Source organism: Tursiops truncatus, chromosome 16 (assembly GCF_011762595.2).
Source record: "Tursiops truncatus isolate mTurTru1 chromosome 16, mTurTru1.mat.Y, whole genome shotgun sequence".
NCBI classification, from domain to species: Eukaryota; Metazoa; Chordata; class Mammalia; order Artiodactyla; family Delphinidae; genus Tursiops; species Tursiops truncatus.
Window position 1 is genome coordinate 60,255,135 of NC_047049.1, and position 20,229 is coordinate 60,275,363.

General features: G+C 50.0%; 1 protein-coding gene across 1 annotated transcript in view; it reads right to left on the bottom strand.

Annotated features, from left to right (window-relative positions):
- Positions 1-20,229, bottom strand: part of LOC101316782 (cadherin-23) — a 387,052-nt gene that overhangs the window by 43,162 nt on the left and 323,661 nt on the right. Inside the window, exons 16-20 of the mRNA XM_073793692.1 lie at positions 12,045-12,282; positions 10,541-10,646; positions 8,817-8,944; positions 4,309-4,381; positions 2,315-2,431 (exon numbers count right to left, since the gene is read on the bottom strand). Coding sequence (XP_073649793.1) covers positions 2,315-2,431; positions 4,309-4,381; positions 8,817-8,944; positions 10,541-10,646; positions 12,045-12,282 — 662 coding nt within the window. The remainder of the gene's footprint in view (positions 1-2,314; positions 2,432-4,308; positions 4,382-8,816; positions 8,945-10,540; positions 10,647-12,044; positions 12,283-20,229) is intronic.

Here is a 20,229-nt window from a genome sequence, read left to right on the forward strand (position 1 = left end):
CAGTTAATTGGCAGCATGAGGAAGAAATTAAGCTCTAAGGGCTTCCCTGGTGGCGCAGTAGTTGAGAGTCCGCCTGCCGATGCAGGGGACACGGGTTCGTGCCCCGGTCCGGGAGGATCCCACATGCTGCGGAGCGGCTGGGCCCGTGAGCCATGGCCGCTGAGCCTGCGCGTCCGGAGTCTGTGCCCCGCAACGGGAGAGGCCACAACAGTGAGAGGCCCGCGTACCGCAAAAAAAAAAAAAAAAAAAAAGAAATTAAGCTCTAAAAAGTTTTAAACATGAACTTGTTGGCATGATAGATGGCTCCTCCTGTCTGGGAAATTAGATCCAATTAAGGCCACCTTTGTGGAGCAGGCCTGGCTAATTTGACCAAGGTGCTCAGAGGAAAACGCTTACACCTTTGGAGCTGAAGGAGCCGTGTTAAGGCAGCAAGAAAATGTCCATGTCATTATTAAAGGCCCCGGGTGGAGATGGCGTCCCTGACTGGGAAGGCTGGGTAGGTGCTGAAAGGTCAGTGTGCCCGCCACTGTATCTGGGGGTGGCACGCGGCTCTCCACGGCTTTATAGAATGGAGCGTTGAAAGTGTGGGCTCTGGAGTTGGAAGTTCAGGCTCTGCGAGTCCTCAGTCAAGTGACTTTAACCTCTCCTATGCTTCAGTTTCCTTGTATGGAAAATGGGGATGCTGTGAGGCTAGTACCTGCCTCAGAGTGGCGGTGATGCTGGTCAGAGCACTTAGAACAGTGCTGAGCACGCAGTTAATATTCGTTAACGATATTCCTCTGAGCTCCCTAGAAACGTTGGTTCGCTGAGGGTGGAGGCTCCTGAGAGCAGGGAGGGAGGCACCTGTTTTGTCAGAGGTGGAAAGGGAGGCTCAGGATAGCCCTGGGTGTGTTCAGTCTTTGTACACGTCAGCCACCTGCTCCCCAAGCTTCCAGGAAAGGGGGATGAGAGAGAGATTGCAGGCAGACTTTGAGCAGGGAGGCATGAATAACAGGAAGACTCGATGCCCTGCTGGGCCACCGATCACCTGTGGCAGGGATGGCCAGTGTTCGTCAAAGATTCCTGCTCCCCTCCCAGGCCAGAATGATTGCTGGGGAGGGACTGCCAGGCCAGGGACTATGATGTTCCCCAAGCCTTCCTTGCATCTAGGTGGGGCCATTGCTTGGTTCTGGCCAACAGGATGTGGGCACAAGTGATGTATGTTACCTCCGGGCCTGACCCATAAACATCTCCTTGCACAAGACCCCATATTCCCTTTTCCTTTCTGCAGTGACCTTGGAGCCACACATGGAAGGGGCCTGGGTCCCAGAATCATCATGTGGAAGACTGTCCCCTGAACACAGCACTGGACTGCTGTGTAAGTTAGAATTTCTATTGTGCTAAGCCACTGAGGTTTCAGGGTTTGCCTATTGGGCATCTACAAGTTCCCTTACCCAATACACAAGTGGGTACTTGGAAGTGGGGAGCCTTGCATGCCCACTAAGCTGACTTGGAACCCCGTGAGGGTGACACCATGTCTTATTCCATCCTGTTCCCCAGCGTAGCACCTGGAGGGGAACAGGCCCCCACTGATATCTGAATGAAGGTATGAATGAATATCGGGGGCCTCCCATTCCTTCCCAGCTTCTTTTAGAAGGCTGGGTTCTCTTATTGCTTTCTTCTGCGCCTCTTCCCTCCCTGCCTCAAGGAGGAGAGAAAGCTAGAGGGAGGCATATGGAGAAATGAGAAAGAAAGGAGAGTTACATGAGCTGAGCAGGGAGCTGGGGATGGGGTGCCCAGGGTGAAAAGACCAAAGAAAATAATGATAATAACCTAACTTTGTTAGCACTTACTACGTGCCAGAGTCTACCCTGAGTTCTCTCTAATGACTCACTGAATTCACACAACAGCCCCGATCTGCGCATCCTCTGTAGGTGGGGAACTGAGGCACACGCCATGTTAGGAAGAGGAGCCAGGATTCAAGAATGAGGTCTGCAGGTGAGGAGGGAGACACTTAGGCTTGCAGAAGGGTGTCCCTGAAGAGCAGTGGGTTAGCCAGATACGGGTAAAAGGGAACACATTTTAAACATGACAGGGCTCTTCGTCACTGAAAGACATTCTCTGGTGAATGGATGAATGTTGCTGTGTAGGGGCTAAGCTCAGTAATCTCACACAAATGCATATCTCAGGGATAAAACCAGGTGCTCAAAGCCGACTTGCTCAGAAACACGGGCCTCCTGTGAAAGGGAGGAGACGCTGGCCCAGAGGCCGGTCCCCAGGCTGAGGACGGAGCGTCAGCCTGAGGTGCAGAGGACGAGGGCCACAGGGCGCTCACCTGAGCGGGCGCTGATCCGAAACTGGAAGGAGCCCTCCAAGGAGTAGATGATGGACTCCTGCCCGTACTCCCGGGAGCGGTCCAGGTCCGTGGCGTTCAGGAACAGCACCGTGGCTCCTTCCGGGAGACAAAAGCAGTGGGGTGCTGCTCACCGTGGGCTCACAGCCCCGGGCTCCGGGGGCAGGACGGGAGCACAGGCCCCAGGGGAAGGAGCCCTCAGGAGGTAGGAAGCCTGCCGCTGGGGAGACCCAGGGATGACAGTGGGCTCAACCGCCTGTTCCCATGGCCCAGGTTCCTGGGCTGTGCGGGGACGAGGCTCCATGGGAGTGGGTGGAGCCTGGGATGGATCCAGTCCTCCGCCTCCGTCCCCGACTCAGTCCTGGCCCGGCCTCAGAGAGTGCGCCACTGCCCCACCCCATCCCTCCCTGCCTGGTCACCATATTAAACATGCTCAGAGGGACCAGCTTTGACTCTGACTCAAAAAGAAATGGAGCTCCATATTAAATTACTCTACATTTATTGTATTCAGTTTTGGTCTTATTTTATCTTGATCACAAGGAGAATTTATCAGGGTTTTTATTTTCTCCTTCATGTCCGGTTAAGGCCCTCACCTTCATTTCCATCTCTGTGAAATCCTGGGTCGGGGGCCAGCCTTGCCAGCTGCCTGGCCAGACTCTGAGGGCAGCGTGTCTTGTAGCTGTGCCTGCCAGGGCACTCAGCCCCCGCCTGCCGCCCAGCTGCCAGCTCTGGCAGGGTGGCGAGGAGGCTCAGTGTGTGGCCTTCTAGAGTCACCACAGCCAGGCTGGAATCTGGTAGCACCTCTGGCAACTGCCTTGTCTGAGCCTTAGCTTCTTCCTCTGTTAAATGGGTCTAACTATAAAGCCCAACTTGTGGGGTTGGCAAGGATCCCAAAGGATGAAACACGCGGGGCACAGGCCTGGCCCGCGGTAGCTCCCACTGAACTGCAGACCGTGGTTACTATTATGCTGATGAATCGATAGTCCCAGGGGGCGTGAGGGGCCAGGCAGGGGGCTGTGGACAGTCAGGTCATTCTGGGCCTCTCCAGGTAGCCCTGGGGCCTCTGATCTGACTCTCAGTCCTGTCCTGAGCAGGACAGGCACCTTTGCCCTGACACACTCCTGTATCCCAGCATACTCAGCTTGGAAGAGGATTAAATGCCATGATGAAGGTCTCTCCTTGTCAGAGGCTCTGGGGGTGATGGGGAGTGCAGGGGGCTGCTTCAGAGTGATATTCTCCAGGGGATGCCTGAGACTGGGATGGGTAAAGGTGGGCTGGGCACAGTCTGGCACCTGCCCAGCAAATCATCAGATACCAGGAAGGTACCTGAAGGTTCTCTTTAGAAGGTCCTGTGATGCCAAGGAAGGTTACCTCTGATTTCACTGTCCCTAATTCCTCCAGCTGCTGCAGCAATTCCTGATATGAGAGTTTACCCCACGGAACGTCCACTCTGGGTGTAAGGGTGAAGCTTCCGGCCTGCCCTGAGGACACAGCAGGTCCCCTGGAACCTGAGTGTGGAGCTGGTGGCCCTGGGTCTGCAAGCTGGGCCCTGGCACTTGAGACAGCCCAGGGAGGAGCCTCCCATTCTCATCCTCACCTAGGAACACATGCCATCCTCCAAGGTGACCCCTTCGGCCACTATGGGCCCTGGGACCGGCCTTATAACCCCGTAAACTCAGAACTCTCTGCATACAAGGTTGCTGAATTAATCATTGGTCATTATTCTCTTCCCTGCAGGAAAACTAGCTGCAGGGGAGCAGGGACCAAGTGCCTAGCCGAGCAACTGCACACAGTAGGTGCTCTGTAAAGAACTGTGGGCTGGCAGACAACTGGACATCTCCAGAGGTTCCACCTGTCATTGCGAAACACAGGGAGGGCACGGGCCTCTGGCGATCGTGTGCAAGGTCAGGTTTTCATGCCGTCGGCGCCATGCCCGCTGGCCTCCCGCCTTCGTGCCTCCCCAGCCCAGGCCGTACCTGCCATGATGTTCTCCACCACGGACACAAAGTAGGCAGGCTTGCTGAAGGTGGGAGGGTTGTCGTTCTCATCCTGGAACAGAAGAGAGACACGTTGCAGGAGCCAGGGAGGCATTCGGGCCTGGTCGGCACCGCAGGCTGGCACGGAGGAGCTCTGGCCTCAATGTATAACCAGAGCCAGGTGGGGTGTCACAGGGTGGCCAGGTGGACCCCCAGCTGGGCTACAGTTCAGGGTGGAAGGATAGGCTTTGGGGAAACATGTGGGGTCAGAAGGGACAGTGATGGCCGGAGAGATGGAGAATGAAGACAGCAGCTGGGACTCCCAGCTCCCCCGGTTCTCCCTGCCGGTCTCTCGGCTGAACTCCGAGCTCCCTCCATTTCTTGCACCCACACTCGGACCTTCCCATCCAGCTCCGCCAAGGTGACAGTGGAAGGTTCTAGGAACCCTCCTGTCTTCTGCCTTCTAGAAACGAAGGGAGAAAGAAGTACCTCAGTCCTGAAGTATGCAGTGGCAGGCAGGGGCAGGTGGCTCCCAGAGCCTGAATTCTAGACCCTGCTGCACACACACAAGAACAACAGCTCCTCCACCCGCCTGGGCAAACCCAGCCCACCACAACCAGCTGCGGTTCTAGAGCAATCCCTCCTCCGGCCCAGCCCTCACAAGTGGCCAGGGGATGCCGCTGGGTCTATGGGCTGAGCCAGCAGGGTGGGCCCGGGACACGGCCTCCGCCTGCACCTGCAGCTGCTCCACAGTCAGGAGACTTTCCTACCCTTTAAGACTCTCGTCCTCACCAACTGTTTTTGCCGTCACTCCACAAGAGTTCCTCCCTGCTCCCCTCTTGGAGGAAGCCTCGCTGGCCCACCTGACTCAGCACCTCCTCCCCTTTCCCCAAAAGCCCAGCACGGAGCTCAGAGGTCAGACTGGGTCGCAGGTCCCGGGGGAGCCTGTAGGCTTCAGTTCTCAGCCATGCAGGCTCCCAGGGCCTCCCTCCCCCAAGCACTGGGAGCCCCCTGAGAGGAAGGTTCCTGTAGCGAGTCACTCACTTCTGTCTGAGCACATATGAAGAAGGAGGCGGCCTGACCGCAACCTTGTAAATCAACTATACTTCAGTAAAACGAATTTAAACAAAATTTAAAGAAGAAGGAGGTGGCCTGGTGTCTGGTTGCCCACCCCGTGGGACTTTAGAGAATCCCATCGTGCCGGGACTGTGGGTGGAGGAACGCTCTTCTTCTCTCATCTGGCCCCTGGCTCTGGACCAAACACTGGTCCCCGCTGACCTGTCCCTCTCTCCAGCCTCAGAGAACTGGCAGTGTGAGGCCCCAGCCCATGTCTGATGCCCCAGCAGCACGCCTGGGCATCCCTGGTGTGGGCACAAGTGCCTTAAATATATACACGTATGTACCTATTTAAGCCTTCTGCTCGGCTGCACGGAACGGCACGGAGAATGTCAGTGACAGAGCATGAGGCAGAAACTTATCAGCGGTGATATTTCCCTGGACCCTGGCGCTGCATTCACTATTAGTTCTAATTCAGTGGCTCCCTCTACAGAAGCTTATTGTCCCCTAATGGGAAATCTACAAACCGAGTTTGACTTCTTTATTAAAAACCAACAAGCAGTGGATGAAAAGGAATCACCTGGCTCCGCTGGCCTTTTCAAGTGTGGTCCTTAGACACAAGCGACTACACCATCCCAAAGCGCTGCTCGAGAGACGATGCTCACTCACAGTCAAGGGGGCACTTTGTTGCCAGATCCACCCTGCTGCCACGGGCAAGGGCAGACCTGCAAGGGCAGCGCGGGGCTCCTGCTGACCCGCATGACAGCCTTGAGGAAATCTGAAAACGGCGCCCCTTCCGTGGGGCTGAGGTGGCTCCAGGCCAGGGCACCTGCTGGCTTTTGCTGAGAGGGGAGCGAGGTGGACTCCTGCCCCCACCTGCCTCTGCACGTGGAGCCCCCGCCCCCTGGTATCAGCGGGGGAGGCGGAGGCTGCTCATCACTCTTTTATTCCCAGCGGATAAAAGGTTAGTTCTGTCCCTGGGCCATCCACCTCCTGCTCTGGCTACATGTGACGGGTTGAGGCAAAAAGAGAAAGAGGCCCTCCCCAGGCCCCTTCCTTAAGTGACCACAGGTTGGGACGTGGGCTGGGGTTCGGGGCAGTCCCTGGGTTTCACGATACCATGAGGCCGGATCTTTGAAGGCCTTGCTACTCTAAGTGTGGTCCCCTGACCAGAAGTATCAGCGTCTCCTGGGAGCGCGTTAGAAACGCAGAGCTTCAGCTCTTTCCCCAGACGCACCAAATAAGAATTTGCATTTTAAGAAGATGCCCAGGGAATCCATGTGAACTTTGACGCACACTGGCCTCAGTCACATGAAGACTGGGATATCCAAGCCTCCAAGCCTTCGGCTGTGGTGGAAAGAACGTGAACCTAGGAGTCACACAGGTCAGGATTCAAATCCTAGCTTACTAGGATTGGAAGTAAATTCAAATGCCACTTACTAGCCAGAAAGTGAGGAAGGCACTGGTGACCTTGTACCACCTTATGTTCCCTCCCTGAGCCTCATCTGCTGAGTGGGATTGAGAGAGACTGTGTAACATGAAAGCAGTTGGCACAGTATGGAGCTAGAGACGTTTCAACTTCCGTTTGGTCCATTCTGCCTGCCCATCTCTGGGTGGCGTGGAACACCTCAACTCATTTCCCCAAACCTCCCCTACTCTCATCCTCTTTCACTTCCATTTCCCTAAAGCCTAGAGAGGGTCCTTCTCTGCCCAGCTGAGTTGTCTGGAATTCCCCTTGCACCAGAGAGCCTGGCGCACGCGTGCTGCCGCTTGTACGCACATCTGTCCTATCAGCTGTGACGACGGCCCACCTTACCGGAGCCAGGTACCACCTGCAGGATCTCAGTTAATCTTCCCAATATCATGAGGCAGTACCATGAGTGTCCCCATTCTGTAGATCAGGACACTGAGGCGCAGAGAGGACAAGAACCACAGGTCACATGGCTACAGGGTGGCAGAGCTGGGTTTCAAAGCCATACGCCTCCCAAGCTGTGCTCCTCCCTCTATTCACAGTGTCCCTTTGTGGGGGGAGCAGGATTCACAGTCGCCTTCATATCCCCCCAGGACCTTCTACTGCACCGCGCACACAGGAGGAATTCACTGCTTGCTTGAGTAGAGCAAGATTCTGGTTGAAAGTGATGGGGGATGGGGGTGGGCGTCGGTCAGGGTTGTAAGTGTGGCCAGGGTTAGGGGGGGTCTGGGGGCTGTGGTCAGGGTTGGGGCCATGTGGGGACGAATACCAGGACCTGTCCAGGATTAGCAGGGAGCGTACTCTGCTTCTCTGCTATCACCCTTGGCATTTCAAGGTGGGACGTTGAGGTTAAAGGCAGGCATGCGTTTGGGCTTCTGTGGATCTTCTCCTGGCCACTCCCTGGAGCCTGAAGTGCCAGATCTAGGGTCCCAGACTCTGACTTTCCATTACTGGACCTGGTTCTGCAGAGACTCTCCGTCCTCTCCTACCCCGAAATGCTGCTCCCACATGCCCAAGCTACAGGGCTCCCCGCAGGAATCACCCTCGACTTTTCCATCACTGCCCTGTCCTATTCCATAAGCAAGTGGGGTCCCCGTCCAGAGCTGGCCCTGGAGCCTTGGACTTGGGTTGCAAGGATGAGACTCATTAAAGCCAGAAGTAAGGCAGCACCAGAGGCTGTTACCACAGCCAGCTGGGACAGGAAGGTCATCCATCAACCTGCTCTGGGCAAGATTTCGCTGAGTGTTTGTCAAACCGCAGAGTATCTCCTACCCTGGCAATCTGATCGAATCCTTCTGGAGCCAGTAATGCACTAACTCTTCCGGCAACACGTGTTCACCCTCTCCGCAGGCAGCAGCCTTTATGAGATGGGGGCGGGTGTCTTGCGGGGCGGCAGGGCTACCGTCAGACCGTGATCTGCATCCCCGGGATTGCTGGGGGAGCTGCATGGGGTCAGTGAACCAGTGTGGAGCTGGATTCAGCGACATAATTTCAGACACGGAAAGCACTAAGGTGTGCTTGCTATTCATGTCAGACAAGCTGTGGTTTGGTTTCAGGCTCTTTTAGATCTTCACAGGAATGGAAAAAGGAAGTGAAGAAGAAAGAGGGGACCAGAGAGAGAGACAGAGAAGATGACCTTCCAGCAATTCCCTTGAACTTCACCGAATATGGCTATAAATGAAGGAATCAATGACATTTCCTCCCTGCTTGAGCCCCAGCTCCTGTTCCCCCTCAGAGGGTGTCCTGAGGTCCCTGAATGAAGTTAGAGCAGGACCACTGGGCTCTTCTTGGGTCCCAGGGCCCTGTGCCTTCCATGGCTGAGCTGCGAGGCGGTTTGCTAGCAGACAGCCTTGGGGACAGTCTGCTGAGTAACTCTCTGAGCTGTGGGGACAGCGGGTTCTGACAGGGCCCCAATACTCTGGGAAGCACTCACCACCCCATATCCTGGAAGGGCAAGGCCAGTGCACCCCTGGGTACTTACAAACACCTCGATGGTGACAGGGACAGTGCTGTTCAGAGGCGGGTTGCCAGCATCCTTGGCCATGACCGTCAGATAAATCAGCCCGTTGGGTATCTGTTCATAATCCAGGGGGCGGTTCACGCTGATCACTGAAATGACAGGGTAGGGCCCCAGGCCCTCTGTGAGCAGACTTTAGATGTCCATCCAGCCACGGCTCCCCTTTGGGCAGAGAGGGTGTGGCTGGCTCAGCCCGAGCCAGCTCTGCCTTGTTTTCCCCTCCTGCCTCTGAACTCCCGGAGCCCCGTGGTCCTGACTTAGGTTTACTGACTGCCTGATCTGTGCCAGGCATAGTGTGTAGTCCAGCAGGTGGTAACTATTTGGGTGGTAACGTAAGCCCCACTTTACAGATGAGGAAACCAGGCTCAGAGAGGTTCAGTGTCTTCCCCAAAGGCACACTGCACATGCCTGGACTCTCACCATGAGTATCTTTCATGCTCGGCCATTGATTCTCAATTTGGGAGGGAAGATGTATTGGCTTGGGAGTGGGGGGCACGGGTCGTCTGCAAAGGCATTACCACAATATTAAATCACCACTTTCTATTTGGAAAACAGAAACAAAATTGTTGCTTTAGTAATAGAAAACCCAAGGAGGGTTCCTCTAGCTGAGAAGGTGGTGAGGTGTGAGGGTGGGCAGAGGCATGGGACTGTTACGTTTTTAAAAGGGGGGACACAGATTTTACAGAGACCATCGGGCTGTAGCACCCAGACCCAGGACCGCAGCTTCTCCAAGAGCATTTCTCTGACACAGATGTGGGGTGGGAGGAGGCGTGAGCACTGCACTCAGAGTCACCCAGTGCACATCTGCTCTGCCTTGGGGACACCTAGACCATCTCCAAGCATTAGGGAAGCTTCGCAGAGGAGAGGATGTCCAAATGAGCCCTAAAGCAAGCCAGAGGTTAAAGGGAAGCAGGGCAAAGGGACAGGGAGGAAGGGCTTTCCAAGCAGAAGGAAAAGACTCTTCAAAGACATGGAAGTGACCCCTGTAAGGGGTGAGAGTGTCAAGAAGTTCAAGGAGGTTGGATTCTGGTGGGGAGGCAGGTGCTGAAAAGCCAGCAAGAGCCAGATCCCAGGGCCTCCCTGGACAGCTTTGCTGTGTGACTTTGGGCAAGCCACCCCGTCTCTGGGCCCTAGTTGCTTCAACAAAAAGACCAGGTGGTCTCTTGGGATCTTGAAGCTTGAGGTTGTTGCTGCTACGCCCTTCCTGGACTCACAGTGCTGCAGGCAGGGCAAGGTCCAGAGTACGGAACTGTGCCTGGCCAAGCAGGGAAAGGCCATAGCCTGAAAGATCTGGGAAGTGGCCACAGCATGCCCAAAGGATGGGGAAACTTGGCTAAGAAGCCTCTACCCGGCTCCCCTCCCCCTCATCCCCCGCCACAGATCTGGCCAGGCAGCCCTTCTGAATAGGAACCCCACACACTGTGGTAACTTCAGATGCCTGACTGGCCACAGGCCTAAGACTCAAAGAAAGATCTGGCTGAACTGAGACACAGATCTTGAGCCTATGAAATGGTGACCCCATACCACGTGCTGCTCCAGACGACGGGAGCTGTGGGGCAGCTTCCCAAGTGGTCCAGGGTGTCTGGGAGACAGAAGGGCTCCCTCCTGAGACAGGTGTGATGTGCAACCCCGCCCCCACCTGCCAACCCTCCTCCCAGGCTGGGCCCTCAGCGCTGCCCCACGCGTACCGGCATAGCCCTCATACACGCGGATGTCGAAGTAGCTGCCGAAGGCGGAGGCATTGACTATGCTGTAGGTGATCTGGTTGTTGGGAGGAGAGTCTTCATCCGTTGCCTGGAAGGAAGAGGGCGGACAGGGCCCTTGAGCTTTCAGTGACCCTGGGGCCAGAAGAGGGCAGGTGGGAGGGGAGGGCTGGCCCCTCTCTGAGCCCCCTTTTCTGGGTGATCCAGGCCCCCCTTGTCCCTCAGCTGGAGGCTACTCTCTGGCTCCCAGCAGGCACGCCTCATGTTGGGGTGTGGAGGTATCCTGGGGAATCTAGAGGGCAGGCTGAAGGCCTGGGGGAACAGAGGAAGGCCAAGCCTTACCCAGAGGATGAAAAGGGTCGCCACCATACCTGGCACGGCCATCTCCTACACCCTCAGTACCAGCTGGAACACTCATGCACAGAGGCCTTCCCTGACCTCTGGACTGGGTTAGGGCCCTGTGCTGGGCACCCCATTCGTCCCCCCTCCCGATTGGAACTTTGTGTTTAATTTCTGTCTTCCTCGTTCTGCCTGCCTGTCAGCTCCATGGAAGCGGGAACTTTGCTTCCTGACTGAAGCTGATACCTGGAATCCAGCAGTGTTTGGAACACAGTAGGTCATCTAAGAAATGCACGTTGTATGAATGCAAGAAGGGAAGGTGGCACTTGGAATTGGGTCAGGGATCCTCCTTTCTCTTGACTGTCTCTGGGGTGGCTGCATTAGTTAGCTCTTTCCAGATGTCTTTGACCCTAGAGAGCCGCCAGGGGCCTCCCTCCACTCTGCATGTAAAAGGACACGGGCGGTGAGGGAGGGCAGGGTCCACCAGGGAGCCAGGGCTACGTTCGGAGGGCACGTGGTCCTGTCTTCTGTGTATCCCCTGTGCCCACCTCCACCTCGCCTTCATCCCTGCCTCCTTCAGAAATAAGTTCTAAATGGAGGCTCTGGGTCCTGTCATTCTGTGTCGGCAGAGTGGGGAAGGGGCACGAGGACATTAAGAAGTTTCTGGTCAGAGGTCACCAACACGCGGTGGGGACTCATTGCAGGAGGATGCTTGGAGCGTAGAGTCCCAAGTTCTAGTCCTGGCTCTCTCCTCTACTAATTCATGGCGCCTGCCGCTCCCCTCCTGTTTCCCCTTCCATGAACTGGGTTGTGCCCATGGTTTTTGATATCTTCCAGCTGCAGCAGTACCTGATTCTAAGCAGTCATTAAAGGGCTTGGATGCGGGGCCTTACACAAGGACCTGCTCAGAACTCACCAAGGGAGATGGGGGGTGAATGGAGACACACACTAGCCTCACTCAGTAACCAGGGACCTGAAGTACTACTCAGAGGTGGCCTGACACAGACCGTGACCCCCGATCTGAGCAGAATTCTTTGTGGACGGGCACTTAGTACTTCTTGCAGTGGCTTCCTGAGCAGGCGGTCAAGGGGAAACCAGAGAGAGGAGGACAAGGTAAACAGACAGATCAAAGGGCAGCCCGGCATCTTACCCGGAGCCGCACCAGCTGTGTGACGGAAGGCTCATTCTCTCTCAGGGCACCCACATAGCTGTCCTTCTGGAAGGTGGGCACATTGTCGTTGACGTCCAACACGTTGATCCTGACCCGGCCTGTGGTTTCCTCGCCACCCCCGTCCCGGGCGATGACTGTCAAGGTGAAGCGCTGGATGAGTTCATAGTCCAGCCTGGCAATCAGCATGATGAGTCCCGTGTCCTTGTCCAGAGAGAACCTATGCCAGGCAGGAAGGAGGAAGGGAAAGGACACCTTGGTTTCAAGCAGCTTGCAGAAAAGGGCCTGCATTTACCAGCCTGTCCTTGTCCAAGGTGCTAAACAGAGAGAAATTAATGAAGTCTGAAATCTGCCTTCTCTTTCATTTTCCCTAAAGAAGAACAGCTAAGTTTAACAGGAGGTGGGGCAGGATGTGGTGGGCAGGGATCAGTGCCACATGAGGGGTGGCGTGGTGGTCAGGTACTAAAAAGGCAGGAGTATGTTGATTTAATCAAAGAGGAGACAGGCAGAATGACCCTCTTCTTGCTGTGAACAAGAGTTTCTGCCTACTGGAGACATTTAGATGTTGAAGAACTGTGATGGCCAGAAATTCTTAAAACTGATACCACAGACATACAAAGGATCATTAGTGACTATTAAGAAAAATTATATGCCAACAAACTGAACAATCTAGATAAAACGAATAAATTCCTGGAAACATACAACCTGCCAAGACTGAATCATGAAGAAATATAAAATCTGAACACACTGATTACTAGTAAGGGGATTGAACCAGTAATCAAAAATCTCCCCCAGGAGGAGCTTCAAGATGGCAGAAGAGTAAGACGCGGAGATCACCTTCCTCCCCACAGATACACCAGAAATACATCTACAACTCCTACAGAGCACCTGCTGAACGCTGGCAGAAGACCTCAGACCTCCCAAAAGGCAAGAAACTCCCCACGTACCTGGGTAGGGCAAAAGAAAAAAGAATAAACAGAGACAAAAGGATAGGGACGGGATCTGCACCAGTGGGAGGGAGCTGTGAAGGAGGAAACGTTTCCACACACTAAGAAGCCCCTATGCGGGCGCAGACTGCGGGTAGCGGAGGGGGAAGCATCGGAGCCACGGAGGAGAGTGCAGCCACAGGGGTGCGGAGGGCAAAGCGGAGAGATTCCCGCACAGAGGATCAGGGCCGGCACTCACCAGCCCGAGAGGCTTGTCTGCTCACCCGCCGGGGCGGGCGGGGCTGCGAGCTGAGGCTCGGGCTTCGGAGGTCGGACCCCAGGGCGAGGTCTGGCGTTGGCAGCGTGAACACAGCCTGAAGGGGGTTAGTGCACCACAGCTAGCCGGGAGGGAGTCCGGGAAAAGGTCTGGAGCTGCCGAAGAGGCAAGAGACTTTTTCTTGCCTCTTTGTTTCCTGGTGCGCGAGGAGAGTGCTGCTTAAAGGAGCTCCAGAGACGGGCGCGAGCCGCGGCTAAAAGCGCGGACTCCAGAGACGGGCATGAGACACTAGGCTGCTGCTGCCGCCACCAAGAAGCCTGTGTGCGAGCACAGGTCACGATCCACACCTCCCCTCCCAGGAGCCTGTGCAGCCCACCACTGTCAGGGTCCCGCGATCCAGGGACAACTTCCCCGGGAGAACGCACGGCGCGCCTCAGGCTGGTGCAACGTCACGCCGGCGTCTGCCGCCGCAGGCCCGCCCCGCACTCCGTGCCCCTCCCTCCCCCCGGCCTGAGTGAGCCAGAGCCCCCCCCCCCCCGTCAGCGGCTCCTTTAACCCCGTCCTGTCTGGGCGGGAACAGACGCCCTCAGGCGGCCTACACGCAGAGGCGGGTCCAAATCCAAAGCTGAACCCCAGGAGCTGTGCGAACAAAGAAGAGAAAGGGAAATCCCTCCCAGCAGCCTCGGGAGCAGCGGATTAAATCCCCACAATCAACTTTATGTACACTGCATCTGTGGAATACCTGAATAGACAACGAATCATCCCAAATTGAGGAGGTGGACTTTGGGAGCAACGATGTATATATATATTTTTTCCCCTTTTTCTCAGTTTGTGAGTGTGTATTTTGTCTGTATAGCTTTGCTTTTACCATTTGTCCTAGGGTTCAGTCTGTCCGTTTTTTTTTTTTGTTTGTTTGTTTGTTTTAGTATAGTTTTTAGCACTTGTTATTTATCATTGGTGGATTTGTTTTCTGGTTTGGTTGCTCTCTTTTTTATTACTTAAAATTTTTTTTAATAATTACTTTTTAATTTTAATAACTTTTTAATTTTATTTTATCTTCTTTCTTTCTTTTCTCCTTTTTATTCTGAGCCGTGTGGATGACAGGCTCTTGGTGCTCCAGCCAGGCATCAGGGCTGCACCTCTAAGGTGGGAGAGCCAAGTTCAGGACATTGGTCCACAAGAGACCTCCCAGCTCCACGTAATATCAAATGGCGAAAACCCCCCAGAGACCTCCATCTTAACGCCAAGACCCAGCTCCACTCAATGACCAGCAAGCTCCAGTGTTGGACACCCCATGCCAAACAACTAGCAAGACAGGAACACAACCCCACCCATTAGCAGAGAGGCTGCCTAAAACCATAATAAGGCCACAGACACCCTAAAACACACCACCAGACGTGGACCTGCCCACCAGAAAGACAAGATCCAACCTCATCCACCAGAACACAGGCACTAGTCCCCTCCACCAGGAAGCCTACACCACCCACTGAACCAACCTTAGCCACTGGGCGCAGATATCAAAAACAATGGGAACTACAAACTTGCAGTCTGTGAAAAGGAGACCCCTAACACAATAAGTTAAGCAAAATGAGAAGACAGAGAAACACACAGCAGATGAAGGAGCAAGGTAAAAACCCACCAGACCAAACAAATGAAGAGGAAATAGGCAGTCTACCTGAAAAATAATTCAGAATAATGATAGTAAAGATGATCCCAAATCTTGGAAATAGAATGGAGAAAATACAAGAAACGTTTAACAAGGACCTAGAAGAACTAAAAAGCAAACAAACAATGATGAACAACACAAAAAATGAAATTAAATATTCGCCAAAAGGGATCAATAGCAGAATAACTGAAGCAGAAGAACAGATAAGTGACCTGGAAGATAAAATAGTGGAAATAACTACTGCAGAGCAGAATAAAGAAAAAAGAATGAAAAGAATTGAGGACAGTCTCAGAGAACTCTGGGACACCATTAAATGCATCAACATTTGAATTATAGCTGTCCCAGAAGAAGAAAAGAAAAAAAAGGGACTGAGAAAATATTGGAAGAGATTATAGTGGAAAACTTCCCTAATATGGGAAAGGAAATACTTAATCAAGTCCAGGAAGCACAGAGAGTTCCATACAGGATAAATCCAAGGAGAAATGCACCAAGACACATATTAATCAAATTATCAAAAATTAAATACAGAGAAAAAGTATTAAAAGCAGCAAGGGAAAAACAACAAATAACATACAAGGGAATCCCCATAAGGTTAACAGCTGATCTTTCAGCAGAAACTCTGCAAACCAGAAGAGAGTGGCAGGACATATTTAAAGTGATGAAGGGGAAAAACCTACAACCAAGATTATTCTACCCAGCAAGGATCTCATTCACATTTGATGGAGCAAAAGCTAAGAGAATTCAGCACCACCAAACCAGTTTTACAACAAATGCTAAAGGAACTTCTCTAGGCAGGAAACACAAGAGAAGGAAAAGACCTACAATAACAAACGCAAAACAATTAAGAAAATGGTAATAGGAACATACATATCAATAATTACCTTAAACGTAAATGGATTAAATGCTCCAACCAAAAGACATAGACTGGCTGAATGGATACAAAAACAAGACCCGTATATATGCTGGCTACAAGAGACCCACTTCAGACCTAGGGACACATACAGACTGAAAGTGAGGTGATGGAAAAAGATATTCCATGCAAATGGAAATCAAAAGAAAGCTGGAGTAGTAATTCTCATATCAGACAAAATAGACTTTAAAACAAAGACTATTACAAGAGACAAAAAAGGACACTACATAATGATCAAGGGATCAATCAAACAAGAAGATATAATAACTGTAAATATTTATGCACCCAACATAGGAGGCACCTCAATACATAAGGCAAATACTAAGAGCCACAAAAGGGGAAATCGACAGTAACACAGTCATAGTAGGGGACTTTAACACCCCACTTTCACCAATGGACAGATCATCCAAAATGAAAATAAATAAGGAAACACAAGCTTTAAATGATACATTAAACAAGATGGACTTAATTGATATTTATAGGACATTCCATTCAAAAACAACAGAATACACTTTCTTCTCAAGTGCTCATGGAACATTCTCCAGGATAGATCATATCTTGGGTCACAAATCGAGCCTTGGTAAATTTAAGAAAACTGAAATCATATCAAGTATCTTTTCTGACAACAATGCTGTGAGACTCGATATCAATTACAGGAAAAATTCTGTAAAAAATACAAACACAGGGACGCTAAACAATACACTACTTAATAACCAAGAGGTTACTGAAGAAATCAAACAGGAAATCAAAAAAACCAGAGAAACAAATGACAATGAAAACACAATGACCCAAAACCTACAGGATGAAGCAAAAGCAGTTCTAAGAGGGAAGTTTATAGCAATACAATCCTACCTTAAGAAACAAGAAAAATCTCAAATAAACAACCTAACCTTACACCTAAAGCAATTAGAGAAAGAAGAACAACAAAACTGCAAAGTTAGCAAAAGGAAAGAAATCATAAATATCAGATCAGAAATAAATGAAAAAGAAATGAAGTAAATGATAGCAAAGATCAATAAAACTAAAAGCTGGTTCTTTGAGAAGATAAACAAACTTGATAAACCACTTAGCCAGACTCATTAAGAAAAAAAGGGAGAAGACTCAAATCAATAGAATTAGAAATGAAAAAGGAGAGGTAACAACTGACACTGCAGAAATACAAAAGATCATGAGAGATTACTACAAACAACTCTATGACAATAAAATGGACAACATGGAAGAAATGGACAAATGCTTAGAAATGCACAACCTTATGAGACTGAACCAGGAAGAAATAGAAAATAAGAACAGACCAATCACAAGCACTGAAATTGAAACTGTGATTTAAAATCTTCCAACAAACAAAAGCCCAGGACCAGAGGGCTTCACAGGCGAATTCCATCAAACATTTAGAGAAGAGCTAACACCTATCCTTCTCAAACTCTTCCAAAATATAGCAGAGGGAGGAACACCCCCAAACTCATTCTATGAGGCCACCATCACCCTGATACCAAAACCAGAGAAAGATGCCACAAAGAAAGAACACTGTAGGCCAATATCACCGATGAACAATGATGCAAAAATCCTCAACAAAATACTAGCAAACAGAACCCAACAGCACATTAAAGGATCATACACCATGATCAAGTGGAGTTTATCCCAGGAATGCAAGGATTCTTCAATAAACACAAATCAATCAATGTGATACACCATATTAACAAACTGAAGAAGAAAAACCATATGATCATCTCTATAGATGCAGAGAAAGCTTTTGACAAAATTCAACACCCATTTATGATAAAAACCCTCCAGAAAGTAGGCATAGAGGGGACTTACATCAACATAATAAAGGCCATATATGACAAACCCACAGCCAACATCATTCTCAATGGTGAAAAACTGAAACCATTTCCACTAAAATCAGGAACAAGACAAGGTTGCACACTCTCACCACTATTATTCAACATAGTTTTGGAAGTTTTAGCCACAGCAGTCAGAGAAGAAAAAGAAATAAAAGGAATCCAAATTGGAAAAGAAGAAGTAAAGCTGTCACTGTTTGCAGATGACATTATACTATACATAGAGAATCCTAAAGATGCTACCAGAAAACTACTAGAACTAATCAATGAATTTGGTAAAGTAGCAGGATACAAAATTAATGCACAGAAATCTCTTGCATTCCTATACACTAATGATGAAAAATATGAAAGTGAAAGTAAGTAACCACTCCCATTTACCACTGCAACAAAAAGAATAAAATACCTAAGAATAAACCTACCTAAGGAGACAAAAGACTTGTATGCAGAAAACTATAAGACACTGATGAAAGAAATTAAAGATGATACAAATAGATGGAGAGATATACCATGTTCTTGGACTGGAACAATCAACATTGTGAAAATGACTATGCTACCCAAAGCAATCTACAGATACAATGCAATACCTACCAAATTACCAATGGCATTTTTCACAGAACTAGAACTAAAAATTTCACAATTTGTATGGAAATACAAAAGACCCAAATAGCCAAAGCAATCTTGACAAAGAGAAACGGAGCTGGAGGAATCAGGCTCCCAGACTTCAGACTATACTACAAAGCTACAGTAATCAAGACAGTATGGTACTGGCACAAAACCAGAAAGATAGATCAATGGAAAAGGTTAGAAAGCCCAGAGATAAACCCACGCACATACGGTCACCTTATCTTTGATAAAGGAGGCAAGAATATACAGTGGAGAAAAGACAGCCTCTTCAAAAAGTGGTGCTGGGAAAACTGGACAGCTACATGTAAAAGAATGAAATTAGAACACTCCCTAACACCATACACAAAAGTAAAGTCAAAATGGATTAAAGACCTAAATATAAGACTGGACACTACAAAACTCTTAGAGAAAAACATAGGAAGAACACTCCATGACATAAATCACAGCAAGACCCTTTTTGACACACCTCCTAGAGAAATGGAAATAAAAACAAAAATAAACAAATGGGACCTAATGAAACTTAAAAGCTTTTGCACAGCAAAGGAAACCATAAACAAGACCAAAAGACAGCCCTCAGAATGGGAGAAAATATTTGCAAATGAAGCAACTGACAAAAGATTAATCTCCAAAATTTTTACATGCAGCTCAATATCAAAAAAACAAACAATCCAATCCACAAATGGGCAGAAGACCTAAACAGACATTTCTCCAAAGAAGATATACAGATTGCCAACAAACACATGAAAGGATGCTCAACATCATTAATCATTAGAGAAATGCAAATCAAAACTACAATGAGATATCATCTCACACCGGTCAGAATGGCCATCATCAAAAAATCTACAAGCAATAAATGCTGGAGAGGGTGTGGAGAAAAGGGAACCCTCCTGCAGTGTTAGTGGGAATGTAAATTGATAGAGCCACTATGGAGAACAGTATGAAGGTTCCCTAAAAAACTAAAGATAGAAATATCATATGACCCAGCAATCCCACTACTGGGCATATACCCTGAGAAAACCATAATTCAAAAAGAGTCATGTGCCACAATATTCACTGCAGCTCTGTTTACAATAGCCAGGACATGTAAGCAACCTAGTGTCAATCGACAGATGAATGGATAAAGAAGATGTGGCACATATATACAATGAAATATTACTCAGCCATAAAAAGAAATGAAATTGAGTTATTTGTAGTGAGGTGGATGGACCTAGAGTCTGTCATACACAGTGAAGTAAGTCAGAAAGAGAAAAACAAATACCATATTCTAACACATATATATGGAATCTAAAAATCAAAAAATAAATGGTCATGAAGAACCTAGGTGCAAGACGGGAATAAAGACACAGACCTACTAGAGAATGGACTTGAGGATATGGGGAGGGGGAAGGGTAAGCTGGGACAAAGTGAGAGAGTGGCATGGACATATATACACTACCAAATGTAAAATAGATAGCTAGTGGGAAGCAGCCGCATAGCACAGGGATATCAGCTTGGTGCTTTGTGACCACCGAGAGGGGTGGGATAGGGAGGGTGGGAGGGAGGGAGACGCAAGGGGGAAGAGATACAGGGATATATGTATATGTCTAACTGATTCACTTTGTTATAAAGCAGAAACTAACACACCATTGTAAAGCAATTATACTCCAATAAATATGTTAAAAAAAAATCTCCCCCAAACAAAAGTCCAAGACCAGGTGGCTTCACTGGTGAATTCTATCAAAAATTTAAAGAACAATCAATTCCAATCCTTCTCAAACTCTTCCCAAAAACCGAAGAGTAAGGAGTACTTCCAAACTCATTTTATGATTCCAGCATTACCCTGATACCAAAACCAGACAAGGACAACACAAGAAAAGAAAATTACAGGCCAATATCCCTGATGGACAAAGATGTAAAAACTTCACAAAATATTAGCAAACCAAACTC